Below are 17,076 nucleotides of genomic sequence, written 5' to 3' on the forward strand. Positions count from 1 at the left end.
ACTCACCTCCTTCTACTAGTTTTTTTTACTGTAATAGAGGATTCATTTTTCTCTAAAATCTGAAAACAAATAAATTTTAGTTCAATTTTGTTACCTTTCACAATAAAACATTTTATGAGGTACACATTTAGAAAATTACTTTATTTCGTAGCAGTGGAATTAGAAAAGGCTGCAGACTAATAAAACTAATAAAATCCAAATAAAGGATGTTGCACACAGCTCTGTAAATCATACATTTATTCTCCAGAAATCTTTAAATATTTGAAAAAATTTCAAAGAAACTGCAGCAGACAGTTGTTTCTATATACTTTCACACCATGACTGCACCCCTGTTGTTTTATTATTTTAAATACATCATACCGTACCTGTTCAAACAATTATTTCATTCACTGAGCGGTGCAGCCCCCTCCCCGTGTCTCCTAAAGTGAAAAAGGCACTTCACTGCGTGAAGGGAAGCTGCAGGCCTGGAGCAGCAAGTAGATTTAAGTTTAAAAGCATCGTTAGACCCGTTCATGCAACCTGTCAGAAAGTAGAGCCAAGCACCCGGCCGGAGGGGGAAACGTGACCAGAGGTTTTCCTCAGCTGCATTTCCCAGTTCTACCAGTTTGGTTTCCCAGTCGTTCCTCCAGAAGAGCCGGACCAAATCCCAACTTTACCAAAAAGAACAACAAAAAACGTTCAGATTTGTTTCCCTCTGCTACAAGATTGGAAGTGTTTTGGTTAGCTACACGTCTCCAGGCGTTGCAGCTGAGAGCAGAGTGAGCTTCAGGCGCAGTGTGGCAGTGGGAGGTCAGAGGTCACGGCGCCGGCCTCACTGCTGGGACAGAAGGGCGTTCCGGTTGGCCTTCATCTTCTCCAGGCGCTTCACCAGGTGGCTGTTGGTCATTTCCATCTCCTCGATCTTATCCAGAGCCGTGCGCAGCTATGAGGAAGAGGAGGAGGAAGAGTACAGGTTACGCATTCAGTTGCGACGCGTCAGAAAAACTCAGAGTAATCAGATTACTTCTCTTTGGAGTTTCCGTTTCTCGGCTTTGAGCTCGTCTTCTACTTTCTCTGAGTTATCGGCTGCTGACTTGTACCTGGCAACCTGGCCTTCGAGTCGGCTGATCTGAACACACACACACACACAGGAGTGCTTACTTTATGTTTACCGCTACACTTTTATGACTATTAATGCCAACTATTAGAAATTCATCGAACAGGTTTTTCCTGGATAAATCTGTTTCCTGTTGATTCAGACACTTTCAGGTTATTTTCTAAGGATTGTTTCACAAGAGAAAAAAGTAATAAAATTTACCTAATTTAAAAAAGTATTAAAGTAGAATTAATGAAGTAGTTCAAAGTGCTTTACATAATAAAAATACAAAATTACAAAGTCATAAATAAAACACCATACAGTCAGCAGTTGAACAAACATTACATCATCAAAATCATGGACATCAAATAAGTTGCTGCTTGATGTGTTTAGATTAAAAGGATTTTTTTTGTTCTGATGCATGAATTTATTTTTTATTCTGTTTTTTTTTACTGCATATTTCCATCTATTATGCAGATTAGCGTCAGACATAATCTACTTGAGCTGATGAAATTATGATCTATTTACAATAATTATAATAATTATTATTTTCCAAGTTTTAGTGTCTCTACCACTAAAAATAAACATGAATCGATTAAAGTTAAAGTCTTTCCAACAGGTCAAAGATATTTGAGAATTTAAATGGATCACAATAAAAAATTCATTAACTGAAAAATGCTGCATTTTATGCGACTAGTTTTGATCTGAGAAACTGATGATGACAAAAACAGTAAAAGTGTTTAATTCCTTGGCTTATTGTTAGCAATGAATGGAATTTTTAATTGGATTTAGCATAAAGCTAATAGATGTACCGCAAACTTTTTGTAGCATTACTAGAGATGTTACCATAGTTACACAGCAATGCACTGCAGCTTTGTGGATCAAAGGAAAACTATCAGACAGCGATCTGATTGGCTGATAACTTACATTTTGTTCCATTGTACCCATTTCTTGTTCGGCCTTTGAAAGCTTGAACTTGTATTCACTAATCTGTCTGTTGGCGTCTCCTGTAAGAGGATGAAGAGAGGAGCAATGAGGCTGGACATGCAGAGCGTTATTTTATGGCTCATGTTGTGGCTATGGAAGGAAGTGAGCTCACTCTGCATCTCGATGAAGTGCAGATCTGTACCGTTCTCCATGTTCTCCCCTTCTGGGAACGCTCCGTCCACCTTGGAGTGTTTCTGCTTCTCCTCCTCCAGCTGGTTCTTCAGTTTCCTGATTTGAGCCAGAAGCTCGTCCTTCTCGTCCGCCAGCTTCCGTAGCCTGACATCTGGAGGACCGGGGGGGAAACATTGCACCAACCGACGGTCAGCAGCTTCACAAAGCGTCGCTACGGTGACGGGTAGCGTGACTCACCCAGTGGGCCGTCGCCTGCAGACTCTAGCACCTGGGCGGCCTCCTGGGTTACCAGGGTGATTCCTGAGGGAAGAGGTTCGTGGTTGACGTCTCCGTTGGGCGTCCCGTCTGGGATTATCACCAGGCCATGTTTCTGAAACAGATTATTAAAAAAAAACACCGATGAGGAAACGGATGCATTTGTTCAATAACATTTTTGTAAACTTAAATTTATTTAAATTAAAATATTTTTCAGTGTCAGATTAAGCTACAGCAATTACAGACAGTTTTGCATGTTTTTACCAGGAGAATAAAGATCAAACTGAAACCAGAAGTTGAACAAAACAGCAACAAATGAAACAAAATCAGCACATTTGGAGGAATAAGAAAACAGAAAGAGAAGAGCTGCAAACAAATGGATGGAAGCAGAGGTTTGGTTTGACCCTTCACCTGGCGGCCGGCCTATGAACCTACCTCTGCACCTCTGGACTTCCCTTTGATGTCGGCGAGCTCATCTCTGAGCTCGTCCCTCTCATTCCTAATGCAATCAAAGTATTCTTTCTGCCTCTCTAGGGCCTGGCCATACGAGAGAAGAGAAGACAAGAGAGGAGACGAGGAGAAAGTTGGACATATGTCTGGACAGACATGCAGCACAGCACCACATGCATAGGGATGGAGACAGACAGGAGCAAAATCACATGCAGACACGCCGCCATTTTGGCAAATTTATAGTATTTTAATCAGGATTTTGGTGTGAAAAACCAAAACAAGTGCTGCATAACTGAAGTGTTCAATCCATCCTCTGATCAGGGAGAGAACATGGACAAACTGGAAACATATGAAGACATGGACGTCCATCTAAAGCAGCCAAGAGGCCAAGGTGACTCTGGAGGAGCTGCAGGGATTCATAAAGTCCATGAAGAAAACCATGAGAAGCCAAGCAGGGACAAAAACACCGGGGTATTTTCTGCTCCTAAATTCAAATCATTATAAGTGGGTGAAGCACCACTTATGATAATATTTATTGCTACAAAGCAGCAATAAATATCACTTTCATTAATGGCCTAGTCAAAGCCCAGACAAAAACTCCACACTTTTTTTACATTTTAATGTGTAAAAAAATTAAAACATGCAGTGCTTCCTTCCAGTTTACAAATCTGCACTAATTAGTGTTGTTCTCTCCTGAAAGGCCTTATTAAATGCAGTGAAGCTTATGGTCACATTGTGTCAAAATGAGAGAAATCCTAAGCAGAGTGCATCCTTACAGCAATGCATGTAAAGTAAAAGGGTTCAGATTAAAAGGAAGTGAGGCGCTTCATGATGTAACGGCTGTAGTAATGCACAGGTGGAACATGCCTGTCATGCTGGAGGATCTAAGATCAGTGATGTCACCTCAAGCCTCCAGCCAGTCAGCAGATTTAACCGCCGTTATGACATGCAAAACCCCAGACTGTGCATGTAAGCAGGTCTGAGGGTTTCCATCATGCTGTCTGTCACAGCAGCCCTCCTACCGCCATCTTTTTGTCCTTCCAGTTTATGGTTTCCTGCAGGTCAAACACCTCTCTGGTGAGGTCGTCTAACTTAGTCTGCATTCGCTGGCTCTCCTGGAGCGGCATCCAGCAACGACGAGATAACAGCAGGGAGAACAGGAGACGTTCAGTGGAGCAGAGGTGAAATGAAAACACTGAGGCCTAGTCCATACACAGCCGATATCTGGGAAAACTAACATATATTGATGTGTTTTGTTTATCCACACAAAAAATCTGTTTAATTAATGACTATCTATGAAAACACCGACCAAAGTGGAGATTTGAGAAAACTCTGTGTGTGTAGGTGGGAAAATAGAGATTTAGAGGGACAAATAACGCACCAATATATCCACATATTTGCTTTGAGATAATTCCTAATGAATGCTGTTTAGCATATTAGAATATCTTAATATTCTAATAGTTTGTACACTTTTCCCATAGTAAAATTCAAGAACATTTTAAAAGTAAATTTTCAAACTTTTCCAGCACTACACATTGGGATACAAACAATATAAATGAACTGAAAAATAATTTAATACTGTTATTATTACTCATTTTAAGGTAGTATTCTACAATCTACAGCAGGGACAGATGAACTAAAATATAACAAAGATATATTTTGAAATGTCTTTCCAACACATCCTGTACACCTGACTGATCTGAGAACAAAACATTCATTTAACAAAAATTTATATGTTAAACATAGTTTAAAATATAAAATGATCAATAAGTCATTGAACCATTAGGAATAATAAATATTCATCACACTGAAATAATCCAAACAAACTGTGTTAAGGTAAATAATCTTCCGGCTCAAATTAAGTGGTTGAATAAAGAAAAGTTAAATAATGTTCTTGCTAATGTTTCTGGCATTTGGCACATAGAAATAACTTTGGTAGTTCTGAACAAAAAATTACCTTTTAATTAGGTGTATGTAAATATCTGGTTTTCCAAATTCAGGTTTTTAATCCAACATTAGATTTAACTTTATTACAAAACTGTGCAGTTTTAATATCAAGCACTTTCAAGGACTTTATACAGAAATCAAAACCTTGAAAACACCTCAATGAAATTCAAGCATTTTCAAGGATTTCTATCAGCTGTACAAACCCTGATCTGTCCTGGCTCCAGGTTTCACTCCTAACAGGAAGTCATGGTTTTTTAGAAACAATCTGATTGGCCGACAGGTTTTAGTTTAGTACCACACTGCCCCCTATGGGTGTGGCATGTTTAGATCAACGCTCAGGGGCGGATTAGTGCAGATTAATGTGGATGAAAATGTTTCTGAAACCGATCCCATGTTTTTTAAGTGATGTGGCGTTGATATTAGTTTTTCTAGAGACCCGGCTACATGTGCAGAAGGCCGGAGAGACACAGAGGCAGAAACAGGAGAAAGGAGGAGTCAAATGGAGCAGAAAGGGGAAGAAGTTCCAGTTCCAGAGAACCCTGATCAGACGTTTCTCTGCAGCGTACCTCTATGAGCTCGTCTCTCTGGCGGATTCCCTCCTTCAGCTCCTCTTGTTTGTGCTGCAGGACTGAACACGTGTGCTTCTGTCTTTCTAGTTCCTGAAACAACAAGCAACACTTTAACTCTGGACGTCTTTAGGAAAACAAGGTAAAAGCTGGACGTCCCGACTGACCTTTGACTTGTCGTCCAGCTCCCTCCTCATCTCGGCCATCTGCTCCTCCATCTCCTCCACGACGTCCTTCAGCGTGTCCACCTGGTAGATCAGGTTACCTTTGTCGTTGTCCAGCTGTGCGTTCGACACCATGGCTTTCTTGTACTTCTCCTCCACCTCTGTGAGCGACTCCTGATTTAAGTTAGGAAGCAGGTTAAAGAGTAAAACGCAGGAAGTTCATGTAGAAGCTGGGTTAACATGCAACAGGTCTATAAGTAGCATAAGAAACGAGTTTTTGACCTAAACTAGACAAACAGTTCACACAGGGCGAGATTATGTATAGAACAGATTCTGTGCATTTAATGTCAATTTGCCCCTTTACCATTTTCACCTCCATTTTCTAACCCCTTGTGTCTATTTCACATGCATTCAATTGATATTTCCTACCTGCAAGTGTTTTGATGAATAATGGAGCATCAAAAATCTCTAAGATCTAAGTGTAAATTTTCTAAAGATTTGACATTAAAACTTAATTTTCATGGATTCTGGTTGGACCAGCTTGAAATACAGGAGATCAAGACGAATCTAAGAAAAGCAGCTCCTGATAAACTGATGCTGTGAAACACGGTGGCAGCATTATGCTGTGATGGGAAGGTGGAAGAAGCCCAAAACACGCCAATAATGAATGAAAACCTGTTGGAGGCTGAAGAAGCAGAAAAATGAATCTAAACTGATCATTGTTTAAATAATCTATTAGTCACGATTAATTCGATTAATGGTTTCAGCTCTAGATGAATCCCTGCTCCTACAAACATGAATCAAGTCAATGTAATGAACATGCCTTTGCAGAACTTGATGATATGACAAGAAGGTAATTCAGCATTTTGATTCAGGTGTGGTGGATTTCTGTTGCTATGGACGTAGCAGCTACATTTTGACCTCAGAAAATGTTTAAAATCAACATCTGGAAAAGCAGATATAATCAGATCTGGTCCCTACCAGAATAAAGTTGTGTGAAACCAACATAAACAGAGGTAGAAAATGGAAAAAGGGGAAAACGACCAGCAGCTGTGCTTGCATTTTCCAAACAAGTCATTTGTGAGCCATATGTGAAGAAAGGTCCAGTGAAGTCACAGTTAGAGCTTTGCATCACTTTCAGAAGTGAATCAAGGCGGTGTGGTGAAAACCGAACCTGAAAGAGAGAAGATGGAAGTTTTCCAGGAAACAGGACAGTTAAAGTATCAAACTCTGCCAGGAACAGTCGGTAACCAGGCTGTTAGTAAACTCTTATCACTAGATAGAAAGTGTTTCATCTTGCTGAATCATGCCAACAGCAGCCAGGGATGCAAGACTCCCATCAGACTGCAGGTGGAGCTAGTTAAAGCCACAGTGTCATATCAAAACAGGAAGTGATGCAAGCCCATGCAGTAGAGGTTCACCACACAGCACAGACTGAGAGGTAGGAGAGGTTAGTGATGCCAGAGGAGTGGGAGAAGACATGCTTTGAGCTCCAGCCCCTCTACCTTCAGCTCTTTAAGCCCCTGCATGTACCGCCCCTCTACATCCTGAATCTGGTCCTTTAGCTCATAGATATCCTGCAGAGCACACGAAGGAACGGTTGGGGTGAAAAGCAAACAGAAAGCATCCATTCAGCCGTTCACAGACAGTCCAGCTGATGTAAACATCAAAAGCCAGATTTAAAGGGACAGCTTCGCAGACGTCGAGTCGTCCCATGCTCACAGGGGGAAACGCTACCAAGAAACGAGTTGTTTGTAGGGAGGAGGAACATACATGTAGTGTTTCGGAGATCTGAAGAGATGAGTGGAAACATATGTGGTCATGTTGAGAAGGTGAGACAGTTAGCGTCTTACCCGCAGTTCACTCAGACTCGTGTCAGGGTCGTAGATGCTACCGGTGTCTATGCTCCCTCGCCGTGACGACGTCCCGCCCAGCGAGGCCAGGGAGGCTGCTGATAGGCCGGGCGTGGTGCAGCGGGAGGACGGCTGGGGATGCCACAGAAACTCAAGTTTTATTAAAATATTAAACAAAAACAGTGAAGAACATCCTAAACATCTCAGACACTTTCAGGATCCTGAAAAAAGCTGATGATAATATATTGATAATGGCATAAAAATGAAAGTTCGCCCTCTCACAGACCAAAAACTTTGAGAGGGTGAAAAAAGTCACCATAATAGCAGTATTTCCACTGAAAAATACTGTGATAATAGCAGCAGGAGGATAGTGTTTAGGCATGAAAGTGGGGTTCAGTCAAGATGGAGGAAGCTGATTGACTCAAAAGACTCACTGCTAAAACTGAACTAAAAGTTGTTTTCAAAAGGTCTGTGGGCACACTGTTTTATTTTACAATTTTTAAAATATTAAGACATTTTATATCCTTTGTAACTCTTTCTAGTTTAAATCCTCCTGAGGGGGGCGCTGTCATCTGGTCCTACACAGTTTTAAAACCTGACAGACAAGCTGATAATCTCCACTGACTGCGTGAACATCGGACAATGGTTTGTTGACAGCTCAGACATCAAGATAACTGGTGCGTCATGCATTGTGGGAAACCTGTGTTTTGTTCCTGACTCGATTTTTAGCAAAAAGGTTCACAAAGCAGAAGTTTGTCAGATGCTGCAGTTTACGGCAGACTTAGTGTGTGATGATGATACATTTTAGAACTAAACTTACTTACCCGACTGTAATCTGTATACTGCTTGTCACATTTTTCATCCAGCTGCAGGAGAGAGAAGTCAGATTGTTAAACGAGTTGGAGACCATAAATGCAGTCATGCTTGGGGTCGTCGGGTCACCTGTGAATCAGGAGTTAGTTCAAACAGAACCATCAGTCTGGGAAAAGTGCTGCATGTTCACAAACAAAACAAGCAAAATGTTTGTTAAAAACATCTGAGTGCATGCTTCTGCACACTGATGCAGTCCACACAACCTCTTTCATCTTGAACATTATTAGTTCATGTTTTCAGTTAAGTCTTTAAAACCAGATGTTATAATTTACAACCAGGACTCAGGTTTATTCAGTGCTGCACTGCATTTCCAGGCGCACACATGCGATCTCGGTTTAGACACTTACAGAGTCCAGATCTGGAATGCTCAACTCATCAAGGTCAGACACAATGCTGCCCCTTCGGTTGGAGCGGCTGAAGTAATCAGCAGCCGACTCGCTAATATCTGAGAAGTCAGACGACTACTCACACAGAGGAAGAGAAGAGTGGCAGAAAACATAAGAGAAGAGAGAACTGACAGGAAACAGTGATACACTCAGGATTTAAAAACAAGCTGAATGAAAGAAAAAGCTGAAAAAGCTGAAAATTTTCAAACTAGAGATGCACCAATCACAGTGGTTCTGATTTAAGGCTTTTTAAAACCACGTTTAATCATATTTAAATACATTTACAATCATTGTAAATGACTAAACATACATAAGGAGCAGAAGCTAGCTTTTTAAAAAAATAAAAAATGATGATGTAAAACCCATCAATGCTTAAAATATACCCACTGTGTATTAAAACCTATGAAAAACTAAATGCCTTGAAAATGTTCTAGGCTTTTAGGACCCTGTAGGAACTCTGTTGCCTAATACTAGTGGTGCACACAGCTAACTAAAAAGTTAGCTGATCTAATTTTAAAGCACTAATTATAAACATTAATTCTGCTAATGCTAAAGCACTACAATGAATAGAAATAAATTAGAGGTTTAGGATTTATCTAGAAAAAATTTATTTCGGGGAAAGCAAAGTGAGCCAAACATTGTCAAGGTTAGCAAAAAATACAGAAGCATTAAATGAAACATTAGCTCTGCTATTAGCGGAAGTGTGCTAACCACAGGCTAATACCAATCTCGTCTGTCAATTCGTTTTTTGATAATGTCTAGGTTTTTTTTGTGTGTTTTTTTTATCCTAAAGGACAATATAACATAATAAAAAGAGAAATGTACTTCTGGTTTGTTTGACTGAGCTGGAGGTTTTGAATTCCAAGATTTTTCCCATTTAGGCATCAAAGCATCCATCGTCTACACCAGATATTGGGCCATTCCAAGGAAAAGAACCCAAAGCTTTATCAAACTTCCTTCTGTTTAAAAATGTTTCTTGTTGTTTGTCGACCAAAGATAGCTGGAGTTTAAGTTTTCTTACATTTCATAAATTTACAAAGAATGAAAATAATCTATTTTTTTCAGTATTTGATGTTCTGATGAAGAGATAAATCTTCTGCCAGTTTATTGGTGCATCTCTAATTGAAACCACAGTGAAAGTTGAGGATCAGAGGCGGTTCGGTGGAGTCCAGCTGCAGCAGCTCACCATGCTGTCCCTCCGGCCTCGGCTGTAGCGTTCCTGGGAAACACTGCTGACAGTGTCATCATCTGAGGAGGAGTGCTACGAATACCCACACATACAACACACACACATGGATGGTAAGAAACCAAAATAAAAGTAGGTCTGTTGCATGCCCAAGTAGTCACACAATCTCTATTAGCAGAAATTTTCTGCAATAAACTGAAGTATGAGTATGGATCCTAGTCCCTAACAGGAAAGGCGTCAGCTCATTAGCGGTGTGTTGGCGTGGTCATGCAGGGTAGCGGTGGGTTTAGTGTGCTCACCGCAGGGCTGCTGCGTGTGGAGCTGGCCCCAGAGGAGTACCAGCTGAGTTCAGAGGGCTGGGAATGAAGTGAGGAATGAGACGTGAGCGGCTGTGGGACGACGATGGCAAAAAACCCAAAACCTGGTTCCACAAACATTGAGAGGACTTACAGCTCTTGAACCGTAGCCCGAGCCGTAAAGACCAGCGTCATCGTAAATAGAGGCCTGAGGGAAACACGTGGGAGACAACACAGGACTCAGCAACAAAGCAGGAGGGAATGTTGATGGTTGACGCAACACTCAACTGGGTGGAGTAGAATTACTCTCTGTAGGCCACGCAGCACAGAAACCTGTTCACACCCTGGCTCAGGTATTCACACTGCTTCCTCGTCATTTCAGCACATTACAACCACCAACCATGCAAGGGTTTAAAAAATATCTTCCAAATAAAAGTCTGAAAAGTGAGACTTGGATCATTATCCAGTCTCGTTAAGTCGGTACTTTAAAGAACCAAAGTTAAAGCTTTAAGTCCTTCAAGGCAGGAGTTCCTCAACTATTCAGCCTCTGATCCCTAAAATACTGGAGAACCCTAATGGCAACGCCATAAAATGACCTGGAATTATTTCCCTCCATCTATTTAAAAAACATATATTGAGTCAAGTAATATGCATTTTTTAAAATTATTTTCTTTTAGAGAAACAATTAAAGGGTATATTATACATTATTTAATGCTACATTTATTTATTTCATGATGCATTTATTAATTTACATAATCTTGGTGGTACATGTCACAATGATTCTGAAAACCATTTTGCGACCCGCCAATTGGTGTCTTGTGATCCCCTTTGGTTCCCGACCCCCACTTTGGGAAACCCTGCTTTCGGATTATGTCCACATGAATTTTACAGATCTAAACATTGTTACTCAATTTTCCATCCCAAACAGCTCAAACAGTGGAAGACTGTACAGATCAAATCTGTGAAGAAGTCTTGGACTTTTACTAGGCCATTCTAACACATTAAACATGCTTCAATGTAGTTCTGGCTGCATCTTCAATTTCCTTTCATCCATTTTCCCAAAAACTAGCCAGCTTCCCCGTCCGTGCTGAAGAAGAGCTCAACCACAGCATGATGCTGTCACTACCATGCTTCACTGCAGAGACTGGGTAGAATTAGACAGATTAAATTACTCTGATTACCAATTACTTTTAAAGGAAGTAAAATCCAATATCTCAATTGGTTGGACTGGTTTTTAATTATGGGCATCCGAGTAAAGGTGGCTGAATACAAATACCACACTTAATTTTGCTTGTACAAAAATTTACACAATTATGCACAACTTGATGTTAAAATTCCAGTAAGATGTGAAAAAGTCTAAAAGGAAATTAATAATTTCCCAAATCACTGTAAGGGACCATTTGTTTTACTGATCTGCAACAAAACGCTCAACTTCTCAGAAAGTTCTGACCTTTCAAACTAATGAACAGATCTCTGAACACTGGCGGGACATAAATCCACTCATCCAAAATCTCAAGGACACACCGACACAAACTGACCATGCTGTGGCTGCGAGACAGACCCGAACCAACGGTGGAGGAAGAGGAGGAGGAAGTGGAGGCCTGTGGGGGAGGAAGGGATGATGGGAAAGAAGTCAGAGCAGAGGAAGGAGGAATGCTGTGGTGGTGAGAGATTAAAGCGGTGAAGTGGAAACAGGACGATGGTTCTGCTGAGCACGTCACTTTTAGGCCGTTTAACTTCAGAGTGTTGAGAGACTGTCCCAGTCAAATCAGGACAGTCTCCTCGCAGGAAGGGCAAAACGTCCAGAATTCAAATGTTTCAGTTGATAAAGATTAAATTCCAAACTAATTTCTACATTTTCCAGCAGTTTAAATAAAATCACCTAGTTGGATTTTATTATCGGCATGTTCTACAAACTATGAAGTAACAAAGATGAAGTTTTCCTTTCCAACGTAGCAGCTACATAACGGTGAATCAACAAGTTGAATAAAAACTTGAGTTTGAATGTAGAAGATCAAATTTTAGCACCCGATAAAATTCTGATTTCCATTTTAAATAACAGACTAAAACCTGGAAACACAAACATTTTCCAAACTCGGTTTCCTTTTTGGAAATAAAACCTACTTTTGAAAACTTTAAGAAAATGTCAGAGCCTTGAAACAATATTCATAACTGCAACTACACAATGAAGCCCAGCCTGTTTGTAGCCCAGTTTTTGCAGATTCTTTCAGTGGAATATAGCTCCAAATTATTTAATAAAATGTGCAGATTTTTTGTAGAGTAGATTTAATGTATCCAAAAGAAAATGCATCTTGGTTAGTTGAAATACTTTGCCGCAATGCTACTTGACATGCTATTGGCTGATGTTTTAAAGGCAGCCAATCCAGGAGCTCCATCTATCTTTCTTGGAGCTGAATGGATATAAGATGGTAGATGTTAGCATCTGCTGTAGCACTAAGATGTTTTCCACTGTGTCCATTAATGCATACTAAGGAGCATTTGGGGTTTAAACTAACAAAATAGTCATTTGTGTTTTTAAAGGAGGTCTCATGCAAAATTTTAGCCATTTGTTGGCAGATGTGGTCCTACTGAAATGACCAAGTTAGGTAGGTAACCATCTAATGCCTTAATGGATGTACAGCTTGACCAAGGCCCACTTTAGCTGAATGACACAGAGATGGAGACCAACCCGGGGCTGATAGGTGGAGGTGGAGGACAGGGCTGGTGGTTTGGTCTTCGTAAGGCTGCTGTAGTTCCTCTGATCGTGGTACAGTCCAGTCTAAGAGAACAATAATACAATATGACCTCAAACACGCTGCCGATGCTAACCTCCAGGGTCAGACTACAGAAATCATTAGATGTGATTAGTCAGGTCTATAAAAGGCAAATAGCCTGAAATAGAAAATCACTGTAAGCTTCTACGAATCTGGACCAGCATGGCGGCGCCGACGCTCAGAGCCGGAGCTGTGATAAACTAACCAGCAGCCCTTTCTTGGAGGAGGAGGCCTTTTTTTGGCCACGTAGGTCATTGTACACAGAACTCTGTTGAGCCACAGGAAAGGCAGAAAGAAGGAAAAAAGCAGGACAGTGAGGAAACAGAGGAACATTTATAAAACCATAAAAATGACAGAAAGAAATGTCGGATGAAGTCAAAGGGACATACAGTGGAGCGGGAACTCTTCAGCAGGGAGCTGGAGGAAAGGCCGTCAGACTGAAGAGAGAGAAGGTCTGAGAAGATGGTCGGTCAAATTCAACACACACAAACACACACACACCTGCATGCTGCTTTAACACCACACACACGACACTGAAGGGACAGAGGCCACTGCAAGCTGTTGTTGGTTTCAAAACCACAATTAGAGTCTTTTTAATGAAGCATGGGAGTGAACCAGGTTTTCTCTGTCTGTATAGATCATAGAATAATGCAGCTTTCCCCTCCCCCACCTGTTACTGCAGTCATAATGTGAAAACTAAAGGAGCAGCACCTACATCTCACAGCTTGTAAAACAGAAGCAGCATCTCTCAAGACGATTGAAATGAAAACAACTGAAATGTTTTACGTAAAATAACTGGAAGAATAAATGTTTTTATTGCAGAGCTGGAACTTTAACCAATAATTTTAATTAATTCATTAAATAGAATTTAAAGCATTAAAAATATTAACACAATTAATCACATTTTATTTTTTTCTACAGTAATGTCTGGAGCCGGTACCTTTGTATTCACACCCATAAATCTGACGCACAAGTAATCAGCAACGACAATGGACAACAAGCCGCTTCTTTTGGCCCACTTGAGGTTAATTTTTGCTTCAAAATATGATTTGATGGGATGCTTGAAAAGGCTATTGTTATGTTTAAGTTGTGCTAAAAGTGATTAGCCAGCAAAGAAGCTTTTCAAACCTAAAATAGCATCTCATAGCTAAGCATGTTGCAGCAGCGCAGACGTCCTCAACGCAAATGCCAGCATCCACATTTTTAAAGATGTTCCATGAATGATCAGCAGTTCCTGAAACTCTGGAAAGCTGAATGGCTAGAATAACACTCTGCACCAATCTGATGGTTTAAGAACTTGAATAACAGATTACTAATGATCTCTTAGGGGAGCAAGTTGAAAGATTTCAAAAACAAATAACAAAATGTTTTAAAGTAATTTAATGAGAACAGCTTCAGCAACCAAACAGCATTCTGCCTTCAAAGAATCAGGTTAGTCGGTTCCCTTCTGAATACGAGCCTGTCTGAACTTGACGTTTTTGGGAATGGTGTACGACTTTACCGGTAAACAAACTTTTGTGAGCCCGTCAGATGAATCTACAGGCTCACAGCAGCTGGAGGGAGCCATTCTGTTGTGTGCCTTTCACTATCTGTAAGGTGAAGACGCTGCTGCCAAAATGTGAAGTTGCATTTGAAATGGACCTATAATGCTTCTAGCGACGGTATGAATGGAACCCTTTGTTATGCTGAAGTGATTTGATTACCCCAGAAATATGCATTACAGGTCAGGTTGGAGCATTTTGGGGAAGATTTATTCCACATGCAGGTTTTCCAAACTCCAGTAGTTTAAACAAACTATATTTGTTTTCAGAGATCTTTCTGCACATGTAAACAAGTCTGAAGGGAAAGTATTGCAACAACAATCTGAAAGCATCACCACTACACCCAGTTAAGGAGTTATGGTGCGTTTGATTTGCCTTGGAAATTAGAGTTTAACACAGCATGCTCTAGTCAGGTCAAACCAGTAGATTAGCCATTGGACCAACTATAAGCAGTAATAAAAGTCAGTAACAATGTTCACTCTTCATACAGTAAAAGAATATTATAGCATCTATGTGTGGGTGATATGGACTTAGAATTTTAGCAGAAGATTTTGTGGTATTATTGTGATAACAATAAAGATTATGATAAAAAAACTGCATGGCACAGTATTCATGCACCATAAACACAAATATTCCCATTTAGAATATGGAGCACAGTTTTTCTGCTAAGAGCGCCGAGGTGGATGGAGGAGACATTTTTTACCACTTTAACCGCAATCAGAGTGATGCACTCTCTTAATTAATAATCTCACTGTTGTTACGGTTTCATATGCTCTTATGGGTTTTTGGCAGGAATGTGATGCCATAGAATGCAATGAATTTCAAACTTTCAAAAGTACTAAGAAAGTTTACGACTAAAACTTTGTTTCTTTACAGCTGGCAATCAAACTGGGATCTTGGATTTACGATTAGCAACTCTGAACTTTTTATTAGTTTTGTGCACAAGTTACCAAGACTTTTTATTATATTAGTGAGTCCTCTATGTTTTCCCCATTTGTGCCATATGACATAAAACTTCATGAAATTTATTTTTTCTATGTAAAGTTCTGGAATCAGATGCAGAAAATGGTTTCAACAAACTGAAGGCCACCAAAAAAAGGCACTGAAGAATAATTGTTCTATATGAATATCTATAGAGCAAAATATATCTGGCTCATTTGCATAACTGAATGCTCCAACACCTTCTAGGACTTTGGACTCTGCCGGTAATTAGGTCACATTCATGCAGCTGTACTAAAGTGTTGCAGTGACACACCAGGGCGTCCTTCCTACGGGAACTGGATTGACTCTTGATAGACCCCAGGTCATGTACAGATGAAGATGTCGACTTTAAATATAAAATAAATGTGAGCATACATTAGAAAAGAATTATATGAATGTGTTTTACACAAAAAACCAAATTCCACACATCAGTGTTCGTTTGTACACACCCTATAGCTGCGGACTGACAAAAGATCATCATCCTGCCCCGGTTGATGGAAACACAGAGTGGACAAACAGAAAGGGAGAGAGAACAGAACGTGATGAAGGAAGACAGGAAGTAAATGGAGATAAAGAGGAAATGTGTGGAGGAGGATACGGACCCGGTGATGATGGTTGCCGGATCTACTACTACTAGAGGCTCGGGCTTTTTCTGTTTCAGCCTGGAGTCGGGGAAAAAAGGTCAGCAAAGACAACATTTAGTGGATAGAAAGTGTCGAGTTGATTCAGCTGTTAAAGCTTGGAGCACACAGAGCAGATATTTGATGATATCATGCATCAAACCATTCACTTATGAATAAAAATGCTCAAATTTAAAGAACTAAAGTTAGAAGTTCAAACCAATTTCCTGCAGAATCGACCGTCCTATATAAAGCCAGACGCTGAAGCCTGCACTCCAAACAGACTCAGTCAGAGTTCACAATGTCTCCAAAGCAAATACATATTTCCACTGTGAAGTACAGAGTAGTCTGGGAGTCAAGTGCAGCTTAAATGGGACTCTGTACCACACAACCGTGTTAGTGGCAAAGAAAGCAGCAGCACTTGGTTGCTCTCCTACCATCCACTGGTGGATCTGACCCCATTTTCTGCTGCTGCTGGAGGAGTGGTAAGAAAGCTGAACACAGGGAGGAGATGCCAGGAAAAACAGTCATACCTCACTGAAAACCGCTGAAAAAGAAAATCTGGCCGACATTTATAGAACTTTTGGTTTCATTTGTGGACATGCAGCACTTTTATTTATTTTTAAACTTGCGGGACGTGGAAGCCAAACCTCCATAAAAGTGAAAGAGCCGCCCCGTTTTGTGTAAAATACCTCTTTCTGCTGCCGTTCCAGTTCCCTCATCCGGATGTCCCTGGCCTCTGCGCGGGCCGCCCTCTTTGCCGCCAGCCTCGCCTCGGCCTGGGGACACAACAAGAACACACCTGTCAGCCCTAAACCTGGAGGTCACGATCCACAGGCGCAAGCAGCAAACAAAGAGAGGGACGAGCGGCACACAGATAAACAAGGGAACAGTAATGGAGGAGTATTTTTAGGTATTCAAAACATTGACTTCCTGTTGGAGAAGAGAGAAGTTGGGAAATGCGGATGAGGTTTCACTGAATCAACCTGA

At 40.7% G+C, this 17,076-nt stretch overlaps 1 protein-coding gene across 13 annotated transcripts in view; it reads right to left on the bottom strand.

Moving 5' to 3' along the window:
* Positions 1 to 220: 220 nt before the first annotated feature.
* Positions 221 to 17,076, bottom strand: part of lrrfip2 (leucine rich repeat (in FLII) interacting protein 2) — a 28,872-nt gene continuing 12,016 nt past the window's right edge. The window contains exons 3-27 of one of the 13 annotated variants that reach the window (XM_028006762.1): positions 16,779 to 16,865; positions 16,524 to 16,580; positions 16,069 to 16,128; positions 15,916 to 15,948; positions 15,741 to 15,812; positions 13,334 to 13,381; positions 13,150 to 13,212; positions 12,860 to 12,949; positions 11,709 to 11,771; positions 10,325 to 10,378; positions 10,174 to 10,230; positions 9,875 to 9,949; positions 8,650 to 8,763; positions 8,254 to 8,295; positions 7,430 to 7,561; positions 7,082 to 7,153; positions 5,580 to 5,750; positions 5,413 to 5,505; positions 3,922 to 4,014; positions 2,885 to 2,986; positions 2,432 to 2,564; positions 2,175 to 2,345; positions 2,003 to 2,082; positions 1,004 to 1,108; positions 221 to 922 (exon numbers count right to left, since the gene is read on the bottom strand). In XM_028006762.1, coding sequence (XP_027862563.1) covers positions 812 to 922; positions 1,004 to 1,108; positions 2,003 to 2,082; positions 2,175 to 2,345; positions 2,432 to 2,564; positions 2,885 to 2,986; positions 3,922 to 4,014; positions 5,413 to 5,505; positions 5,580 to 5,750; positions 7,082 to 7,153; positions 7,430 to 7,561; positions 8,254 to 8,295; positions 8,650 to 8,763; positions 9,875 to 9,949; positions 10,174 to 10,230; positions 10,325 to 10,378; positions 11,709 to 11,771; positions 12,860 to 12,949; positions 13,150 to 13,212; positions 13,334 to 13,381; positions 15,741 to 15,812; positions 15,916 to 15,948; positions 16,069 to 16,128; positions 16,524 to 16,580; positions 16,779 to 16,865 — 2,178 coding nt within the window. In that variant the 3' untranslated portion in view covers positions 221 to 811. Of the gene's footprint in view, positions 923 to 1,003; positions 1,109 to 2,002; positions 2,083 to 2,174; positions 2,346 to 2,431; positions 2,565 to 2,884; positions 2,987 to 3,921; positions 4,015 to 5,412; positions 5,506 to 5,579; positions 5,751 to 7,081; positions 7,154 to 7,429; positions 7,562 to 8,253; positions 8,296 to 8,649; positions 8,764 to 9,874; positions 9,950 to 10,173; positions 10,231 to 10,324; positions 10,379 to 11,708; positions 11,772 to 12,859; positions 12,950 to 13,149; positions 13,213 to 13,333; positions 13,382 to 15,740; positions 15,813 to 15,915; positions 16,129 to 16,523; positions 16,581 to 16,778; positions 16,866 to 17,076 lie in introns of all 13 variants that reach the window. The other 12 variants (XM_028006759.1, XM_028006760.1, XM_028006761.1 and 9 more) reach the window with 12 other exon arrangements.

Source organism: Xiphophorus couchianus, chromosome 22 (assembly GCF_001444195.1).
Source record: "Xiphophorus couchianus chromosome 22, X_couchianus-1.0, whole genome shotgun sequence".
In the NCBI taxonomy this organism is placed as follows: domain Eukaryota; kingdom Metazoa; phylum Chordata; class Actinopteri; order Cyprinodontiformes; family Poeciliidae; genus Xiphophorus; species Xiphophorus couchianus.